Source organism: Sinocyclocheilus rhinocerous, unplaced genomic scaffold (genome assembly GCF_001515625.1).
Source record: "Sinocyclocheilus rhinocerous isolate Xijiao unplaced genomic scaffold, SAMN03320098_v1.1 scaffold1396, whole genome shotgun sequence".
Lineage (NCBI taxonomy): Eukaryota > Metazoa > Chordata > Actinopteri > Cypriniformes > Cyprinidae > Sinocyclocheilus > Sinocyclocheilus rhinocerous.
This window is the reverse complement of record NW_015629497.1, coordinates 71,733-81,893: the sequence shown is the minus strand read 5'-3', so window position 1 is coordinate 81,893 and position 10,161 is coordinate 71,733. Positions and strand designations below refer to the sequence as shown.

Here is a 10,161-nt window from a genome sequence, read left to right as displayed (position 1 = left end):
AGAAGATGCTGGAAAACCAAAGAATGTGCAGGAGCTGGAGGATTTTTCTGAAGAACAGCAGGTAGTTTAACTGTTCAGGACAAACAAGGAACTCATGAACAACTATCACAAAACATAAAAACAATCATGGATCATCCAGGAAATGACACACAGTATTACGATTTAAGGGTATGTAAACTTTTGAACGGGGTCATTTTTACAAATTCAGTTATTTTGTCTTGTGGAGTATATTTAAACATCTATTATGTGAAATAGCTTATTCAAGACAGTACTAAAAAAAAAAACAACGTGCAATTTTCATGATCCCTCTTATTTTGTTAAAATTATGAACATTTTGCTTATTCTGCAAGGGGTATGTAAACTTATGTGCACAACTGTGTGTGTGTGTGTGTGTGTGTGAATATATATATATATATATATATATATATTTGTATGTGTGTGTGTGTGTGTGTGTGTGTGTGTGTGTGAATATATATATATATATATATATATATTTGTATGTGTGTGTGTGTGTGTGTGTGTAGGAGGAGGACTTGTACCTTCGGAATCCACTGTAAAGTGTTAGAATTTAGGTCAAAACCAGAGCATTCAGCATCAGTTATGATGACAGCAATAATCACAATAAAAAATAAAAAAAAAGCTTAAAAGACCAAACTCTGGAAGAGAGCTGTCTGATGAAAATAAAGCATAACGGACACCAGAAAGAGCTGAAATACTGTTCAGCAAATACTTTTTGATATTTTGTATAGTTATATTTTTCCCACTACATTGAAGTAAATATCAACTCGCAATTGCGAGTTTATATCTCTCAATTCTGAGAAAAAAAGTCAGAATTGTGAGATAAAAAGTCGCAATTACCTCTTTCATTTTTTATTCAGTGGCGGAAACGGGCTTCCATAATATTGTAGGTCTAATACTAATATTCATCCTATTACAGAACGCCATGTATTCGCCAGCACTGGTTTCGTTTCTTTTGATCATTTGATCACGTTGTTGTCACTTGTGACGTCGATCCAAAAACGCCAATCACATTTCTACAGTCTTGTCAAAAGGCCAATCGTAGCTTTCTTTGGGCGGAGTGTTTAAAGTCAAGTGTTGCTCACAACTGGCGAGTCTGTGCAAAGTTTGCAACTGAAACAAAATGCTGGAAAGCAAAATAACACAGTTGACAGTGCGCGACGTAAGATTCCCGACGTCACTGGAACAACATGGATCGGATGCAATGGTGTGTAGCCTACTAACGATTCACTTCTGTATCGTGTTTATTTCAGAGTGATCAGAGTTAATGGATGCGCCAACAATAATGCAAGCATTACAGTTGGCTATAAATGTGATTGATTCGCAGCACACCGATCCAGATTACTCAGTCGCATATGTTGTTCTCGAGACGGACTCGGATGCTGCACTGAAGGGTTATGGGTTGACTTTTACTGTAGGAAGAGGGACGGAAATCGGTGAGATTCGCAAATCTATAACAATTCTACAAATATGTCATATGACCATGTCGTGCGAGTGGATCCTATACGTGTCCTATGATTTCAGTAACAATACAAGACTGACACCTTGTGGTGCTAATTGTTTTCAAGGTTTTTATTCCCTAAAACTCCATAGTAACGTATGGACATCTTATTTCTTTGGAAGCTTGTTTCCGCCACGGGGTTCTCAAAATTGAGATAACTCTCATAATTGCGAAAAATAAAGTCATATATACACATATATATATATACATATACATATATACACATATATATATATACATACATATACACACATATATATATATACACATATATCTTTCAATTCTGAGTTCATACATCACAATTCGGACTTTATTTTCCGGTCTCATGAAAATGCGTATGAATAGTACGCCAAATAAAAACGTCTCTCTCTCTCTCTCTCTCTCTCTCTCTCTCTATCTATCTATCTATATATATATGTTTTTTTTTGTATGTAAATAAGAAGAAGAAATAGTTTTGTTGGTAAATAGTGTGGTCAGTTTGTCCAATTCAGCAATTTTGTATTTTGCAACTATTTATTACATTTTATATATATAGCAGCCCTCCACTAGTACTGACACCTTTGGAAAATATGAGCAAATTAATCAGCTGAAGAAAAAAAATGTCCTGTGTTGTTTATCTTCATGATTTTTCATTCACGGTCTGTCGGGTATGTTTGTCTTCTTGTCAGGATACATAGTGTCATGCATTACATCACATCAAGCAGCAAATATTAGACATCGGACTGCATTTGCTGGAAAGCTTAAACTTGTGTGGTTGGACAATGATCCAAAGTATACACCTTAAAAAAATAAACACAAAAATGGTTCACTGACCACAGAATGAAAGTCTAACTTTGATGACCACAGTCCCCTGGCCATAGTACCTTTAAGAATATTGTATAAGAATATTATTTTACTATTTTGATTAAAAGTTAGATTTCTGTAAATTATTTTTAACGAAAGGCTCATATTTTAATTGTGAAGATAAAAGAGCCATTGTGTTAGCTGAAATATTTGTTTAGTTTAAATAGTATTCCTATTAGGATCCATCAGTTCCAAATTATGAAAGAAATTCTAATATAATTTTTTAGAGTTTATATTAAGCAAGATCATTGTGTGTCTGTTTGTCTGTAGTGGTATGTGCAGTTAAAGCCTTATCTACTTTGGTGGTCGGGAAGACTTTGAAGGAGATAATCAGTGACTTCAGAGGCTTCTACAGACTCCTGAGCAGTGATGGTCAGATGAGATGGGTTAGTATCACAACAATGAGCACAGCTACTTCAGTCCTTTCTAGTCGTCATGTACAGTTATTTGAATGGATGAACTTACTGATAGGTTGGACCAGAAAAAGGAGTAATTCAGCTGGCGACAGCAGCCATTCTGAATGCTGTCTGGGATTTATGGGCGCGGGTGGAGGGCAAGGTGAGAAACAAACCCTTAAAGACAAATACTTCTGCATGTTGTCAATTTGGACAAATGTTGTAAGAATGGATGAATGTAGAATATCATTAAAGGTCTGAATGAATATGTTTTGCAGCCCTTGTGGAAGCTACTTGTAGACATGGTGAGTATTCACTTTTCAAAATGTCTCTTAGGCGCTTACATGATCGCAATTAAGATGCAAAACAAAGCAATATTGCTTAAAGTAGGCATGAAACGGAATTTGCAACTAACTGTTTCCATGTCATGTGATGATTCTGAGTGAAGTGGCTTATTGAACAGAATGAGCAAAAATTATTTATCCATTGGTTCTTGGTTGTTGTTGATATTCGTTATTAATTTTGATGAAAGCTTATGAGGTTTTATATATATATATATATATATATATATATATATAAGCATTTATGCCGCCTTATCTATTTATTTGTGAGGAAAACCAGTTTAGATTAGATTTTTTTTACATGTGTAAGCAATAAATCAACATGGTGGATTGTGAAAATACAATATGGGACATTCATTTGTCATTAATCTTTTGCTTTGCATCCATCAAGTTCCAAATAAAAAGAAAAAATTATCAAAAGAGACAAAGTTTCAGAATTACTTAATATTGGGAACCACTGGTCTCAAAACAGGGACGTTCTCTTCATTAGCAACCTCTGAATTATATATATATAGAAGTAGCACTATGCTTACTTGTGTATTTATGATTCCTCTGCCTAGGATCCTGCAAAGTTGATCAGCTGTATTGATTTTAGATATATCACCGATGCACTGACTGAGCAGGAAGCTTTAGGTGAGGTCATTAAAGATTGTTTGGCATTATCATTTAATGTGCTATTGTATTCATATAATTCACTTTTTCACTTCTCTTTCTTTTAGATATATTGGTAAAAGCAAAAAAAGGTCAGAAAAGTAGAGGTAAGATGAGTTCATAAAGACTATAAGCAGTGTTGTTCCATATTTGATTTGATTTGATTAATTTTTTTATTTTTTTTACATTTTTTATTAATAAAAAAATCCTGAAAAAAAAAATCAAGCAGCATGACTGATTACAACTTTGATAATAATAATAGACAAATACTGTCTAACAACATGACATAGTGAAAATTGAGAGTGGAAAAAATTAGATTTCATACTGCTATGTTATTGACAATCCTGCAGTGTTCTTTGTGATGGGCACTAATGGCTTTAATAAAAAATAAAAAAATTGGTATGCACACATCCAAAACCAGAAATAGGCTCAGGTGCAGGACAACAAAACGACAATAATCTAATAAAGACAGATGGCCATGCACTGAAATTACCCACACGCTCTTTTGTAAATACACTTTTTGTAGTGTGCAGATATCTATCATTTTCACTAATAACTTTAAACCACTACAGAGGAGCAGATGTTAAAGGAAGGCTATCCTGCCTACACCACTTCCTGTGCCTGGCTGGGATACACTGACCAACAACTAACCCAGGTATGTCTGTTTATTTGGTTTCTGTTCATACTCAGACAAGGATCATATGCTTGACATGGTTTGCTTTGTGTAGCTCTGCTCTGAAGCTCTTGCTCAAGGCTGGACTAAATTTAAAGTGAAGGTTGGGGCTGATTTGCAGGATGACATCCGTAGATGCAGCCTTATCCGGAAGTTGATTGGACCAAACAACACCCTGGTGATTCGAAGTCAAACATGCATACATTGCAACACACATAGTTTTTAATATTTCAACCTGATCATGTTTTACTTCAGTTAGAATTAAGAGTAGAAGGCTACATTTGACAGGATAGTTTACAAGACCTCTTATCTATCAGATGATTGATGCCAACCAACGATGGGATGTTAATGAAGCGATTACTTGGGTAACCAAGCTGGCAGAATTTCACCCACTATGGATTGAGGAACCCACATGTCCTGATGATGTTTTAGGTCATGCTTCCATCTCTAAGGTAAACAGGTTCATTATATTCATTATTAAACCATGTTATTCAGGTTTTGATGGTTCTTGTTTTGTTGTTAGGCACTTGCACCTTTGGGTATTGGAGTCGCCACTGGAGAGCAGGTGAGATTCTATATAAAACGTGTTATAAAACGTGCAAATGCTCAACACTGCATCATAAGAGAACCTAGTGCTTCATGTCTCACTATTTTTACTGTTTAACTGTTAATAAACTCTGATCTGTTATCTGTCAGTACTGTTTTAAAGGAATAGTTTACCCATAAATGAACAGTCACCCTCATGTCATTCCAAACTTGTATGATTTTTTTCTTCTCCTGAACCCAAAAGACAATACTCTTAAGAAAGTTGAGGTCCAAACCAACGTTCATTGTATGGAAAACTGTCTCTTTTTGTTAATTTTGAGATATCATGCTGTATCAACATCTTTGTGTGCTTGTTTGCAGTGCCATAACAGAGTGATGTTTAAGCAGTTTCTCCAGGCCTCAGCTTTACAGTTTGTTCAGATTGACAGTTGTAGGGTGGGCAGTGTGAATGAAAACCTTGCCATCATACTCATGGCTGCCAAGTTTAATGGTAAATCAATTGTTAATATTATCAGCAAATCTCTGATTTGAATGATTATCTACCTATCTAGATTTCTGTGCAAGTCAAAATCATATGTCTTGTTTTTCTTTGCAGTTCCCGTGTGTCCTCATGCCGGGGGTGTGGGACTGTGTGAGCTTGTTCAGCACCTTATTTTATTTGACTACGTTTCAGTGTCTGCTAGTTTAAATAATAGGTACAGTATGTGTTTTGAACAAATATTTCTGTTTTTGATGCGTGCTAAAAGAAATATTTCACCTGAAACTGATGTTGTCATTTACACACCCTCATCATATGTGACCCTGGACCACAAAACCAGTCATAAAGGTCAATTTTTTAAAATTGAGATTTATACATCATCTGAAGGCTGAATAGATAAGCTTTCCATTGATGTATGGTTTGTTAGGATAATACAATATTTAGCCGAGATACAACTATCTGGAATCTGAGGGTGCAAAAAAATCCAAATATTGAGAAAATCGCCTTTAAAGTTGTACAAATGAAGTTCTTAGCAATGCATATTACTAATCAAAAATTAAGTTTTGATATATTTACTATATTTACAAAATATCTTTATGGAACATGATCTTTACTTAATATCCTAATGATTTTTGGCATAGAAGAAAATTGATAATTTTAAACCATACAATGCTTTTTTTGGCTATTGCTAAAAATATACCCCAGCGACTTAAGACTGGTTTTGTGGTCCAGAGTCACATATTGCTCCAAGTCCCCGTATTATTTTCTTTTATTGTGTGACACAGAGATATTTTGCTGATTTTCTAAGATTTTCTGTCTTTAAAACAAAACAAAAAAAATGGGTACTAGGGATGTTGAGCTTCAATAGGCACCATAAAAGTATAGTAAAAGGAGTCTACAAAAGCACATGACTTGTGTTCTATATTCCAAGTCTGGGTAATAGGCAGAGACAAAACGACATACTTTCAAAATTGACTAGTTTGTGGGCTGCGACTAAACTAGCTGACTAAATCAGCCTTAAGAATGCCTTTTAAAATTTGTCTGTCTTTGAGTTCAGCTCATTCCAATCAGATTTATGAATATGTAACATTTTATGAACTAGTGAGCATCACTCATCAACTAGACTGTTACTGGACTACTTGCTAAGTCCCTTCACTACACAAAGGGCAAGTCAGTTAACTAGGCAGTCATATTCATAGCAATCCCCTCAGCAATATTTGCCAGTGGCAACTAGTCTTCAACATGAATATAGAACATAAAAAAAGACAGATGTCTATGTTGGTTGCAATCGTGTATAAAAAAAAAAAAGGGAAAATAACTACTTCTGTTGAGTGGACGATTTGTGAATCATCAATTAATTGACCAGGGAAACCAGAAGTGAAGATTTTCAAGTACATTTTTGGAATACTTTCAGTTTTGGGTGAACAATTCCTTTAAAGGGTTAGTTCACCCAAAAATGAAAATTAGGCTGCGTTTTACTCACCCCCGAGGCATCCTAGGTGTATATGACTTTCTTCTTTCAGACGAATCCAGTCGGAGTTAGATTAAAAATAGTTTTTGATCTTTCAAGCTGTTTAAAGGCACTCAGCAGGTGTTGCATTGCTTCAGTCCAAAACAAGTTAAATAAAAATCGCCCATCCATAAAAAAAAAAGTGTCTCACACGGCTCCGGGGGGTGAACAAAGGCCTCCTGTAGCGAATCGATGCGTTTTTGTAAGAAAAATATCCATATTCAAAACGGAATAATCACTTTAATGTAGCTTTCACCAACAGTTGTACACAGAAGCAGTTCCGGGCGGATGACGTATGAAGTCGGCTTTGCGCATGCTCCGCTCTGAAGTGACGAACGCGGAAACGCAGCAGAGAGATCAAAACAAAACAACGGTCACTTATTAGAAGTACAAAACAAGGATTTGTAAAGAAGCATGTCAGAGGATTTCGATATAAGCCAAATGAAGCAATGCAACACCCGCTGAGTGGCATTAAACAGCTTGAAAGATCAAAGACAATTTTTAATATAACTCCGACTGGATTCGTCTGAAAGAAGAAAGTCATATACACCTCGGATGCCTCGGGGGTGAGTAAAACGCAGCCTAATTTTAATTTTTGGGTGAACTAACCCTTTAAATGTTAATTTCATTGAGCTTTTGCTTGCTGTGTGTTTTGAAGGATGTGTGAGTATGTAGATCACCTTCATGAACATTTCAAAAGCCCCACCATCATCAGAAATGCCCACTACATACCACCAAAGGTAAGTTAAAAAAGAAATATAATAAACACACAAAGCAAGGGATGTACAGTATTCTGCTGCTGCACTATGATCAGGGACTTTTTGTCAATAAAATGTTGTAGCAACCCAATATAATAAGAATGAATGGACAGTTTGTTGAATCACTGAAAAATAATGCACACCTGAGGTGGCAAAGTATTATATTTCATTAATTTAATGGTCTGGAGACAATTGTTCCACAGTTATTGTTCCAGAGTTAATTACAGTTTTTCACAATTGCTAAGACATTTCTTGAAACCTTCACCCATTTTCTAACAACATTAAACAAAACCAAATCGTCAAACTAAATTCACAAAACCCCTGACCTTTCTGGCAAAATCAAACAATTTCACCTGAACTCAAAATCGAACAGTGATTTCAGATCATGCACACAGCTAGTCAATATATAAACACTACAGATCAGTCATTAGACACTACATACATTGTGTAGTATTGAATGTCTGCGTATTCAGCACTTGCATACTGTAAAATTTAATTATATATTAAATTCAAAGGAGAGGATATCAACATTTTGTGGCATTAGCATAAATTAGTGTTTTTATATCTTCAGGACTCTGGATACTCTTGTGAAATGCTGGAAGAGTCTGTGCAAAAGCATCAGTATCCTCAGGGTGAGGTTTGGAGAGCCATAGAGCAGCAGGGGAAACAATAAATATGAACACATACTGTATGTGCTACTGACTGCGATGTAAATAACATTACTACTTCCATAACTAAACTTGAAGTCCTGTCAGATTGTCTTGATTGAGTTGATTGGCAGTGCAAAGGAATGAGAAGGGTAAATGGACAATGAAATGTTTTCTTTGCGGATGAATATGGAAATTTGTATTACTCCTTTATAAGTTTGACCAATTTTAACGTTCCTGAAAGATAAATGCTTATGTTGCAGTCTGAAATGATGAAATGTACTCTGCAGCCAAAGAGGGGAATGGCACAAGTGTATGCTAAAACTACTGCTGTCTAGTTTGGGGAAATTACTAACAATGGGGAATTTTATTTGCTTATTACAGTTTTTTTAAATTGCTTACACACTAAAAGTGGTACTTGAGGCATACAACTCAGTAAAACCATTCACTCGTATTCCTAATCTAATTCCTTTATACAATACAGATTGTTTCAAAGCAGTAGTAACAAATTAAAATTCTGCTGTTAAGCAGCTCTAATAAGCAAATAGTGTCAACTCAAATCAGTTCAGGTTTTAATTAGTTCAGTTCAGTAACTGTAAAGTTCATCAATTGTATACACACTGTCTATTTTTGCATATACATGTAAGTCTGAGTGCTATGACAAACATCTGTGCACTCCACGACACACTGAACAAGCAAGAATCTAGGTAGTATTTGCCATATCCGTATGTAGTATATGGTATTTGGCAAATCATTTGACGTTTGTGTGTAGAGTTACTATGCAAAAATACAATTTTTTTATAAGAATTAAAATAGTTTTGAAAGAAGTGTTTGTTGAAATGTTTTGAATGCTGTGTGAATGTTTTGTGTTTAGAGAAAACAAGCCATAGTTGCAGAAAGTGTGTTTAAGCAGTTGTAAAAACTGTAATATAGGGGTAGAGTGGTGCGTGTAAACAATCGAATTGAAGTAAACATGTAGCTTTTCTATTTTTGTGTTTCTTAACATAACTATTTTTGTTTTCTTTTTCTAAAGCGATTCCTGTTAATAAACGTTAATAAGAGAGAAAGTCGTGTCTGTTAATGCTGTTGTGCTCTGCTTTGCACCACCTGCTAATTTTAGGCAGATGATATAGTAAAGCAGGAATTTCTTTTTTCCACACAAGAAATGGACATGACAAGAGTCGTTTGTTCAATTACATTGGCAGTAAATCTATTAATGTTGGAGAAATGCTAATCCAGTGTGATAACTGATTTCAAACTTTATAGTTTCTTAGATATACACTGTAAAAATTATTGTTTGAAGTTGTAAATAAAACAAAGATAATTGGAGTATGGTTTAGAAAATACTATTTTAATCTTTCCACTTCAAAATTCATGTTCAATTTTGTTATAATTATTTGTGAAATTTATTAATTTATCAATTTCCTTACATTATGACAATATGGTGTACTGAAAATAAATTTTTGCCATGTTTAGCCATTTCTTGATATTATCAATCACTCATACCAATACCCCCCCCCCTTCCATAGTTTAACATAGTTTGGTTAAAATTTCTCAATAGTAGTGTAAAAAACACCTTTTTTACCCTGTCAAAAACGGACTGCGTCTTCAGCAGCTCAGATGTTGGGAGTAAATGACGACTGCTATGTTCATTATTACATCCAACAACAGAACACCTCAATCGCTTAGGAGTCATTCTTGTCTACATCTGCTCCAGCGGTGAAACAATGGCGGACTGATGACAGCTCACTCAGGGCGGAGCTAAGGTAAGACACCAGTCCAGTCTGTGCTGAAACGCTA

The 10,161-nt window shown here is 35.1% G+C and overlaps 1 protein-coding gene across 1 annotated transcript; it reads left to right on the top strand.

Annotated features, from left to right (window-relative positions):
* Positions 1 to 1,075: 1,075 nt before the first annotated feature.
* Positions 1,076 to 9,190, top strand: enosf1 (enolase superfamily member 1). Its single transcript, XM_016550839.1, has 15 exons — positions 1,076 to 1,225; positions 1,346 to 1,454; positions 2,633 to 2,748; positions 2,834 to 2,920; positions 3,036 to 3,062; positions 3,659 to 3,731; positions 3,818 to 3,856; positions 4,322 to 4,404; positions 4,478 to 4,600; positions 4,740 to 4,874; positions 4,946 to 4,987; positions 5,329 to 5,458; positions 5,564 to 5,663; positions 7,615 to 7,696; positions 8,286 to 9,190. The coding sequence occupies exons 1-15, from the start codon at positions 1,142 to 1,144 to the stop codon at positions 8,385 to 8,387; spliced, it is 1,332 nt and encodes a 443-aa protein (XP_016406325.1). The 5' UTR covers positions 1,076 to 1,141; the 3' UTR covers positions 8,388 to 9,190.
* Positions 9,191 to 10,161: the final 971 nt, after the last annotated feature.

Excerpts from the sequence above, each read along its gene's own strand:
- enosf1 (XM_016550839.1), top strand. The coding sequence starts at position 1,142 with ATGCTGGAAAGCAAAATAACACAGTTGACAGTGCGCGACGTAAGATTC. Across the intron at positions 1,226-1,345 it reads AACATGGATCGGATGCAATG|CACACCGATCCAGATTACTC; the intron begins GTGTGTAGCCTA and ends ATTGATTCGCAG. Across the intron at positions 4,601-4,739 it reads TTGGACCAAACAACACCCTG|ATGATTGATGCCAACCAACG; the intron begins GTGATTCGAAGT and ends CTTATCTATCAG.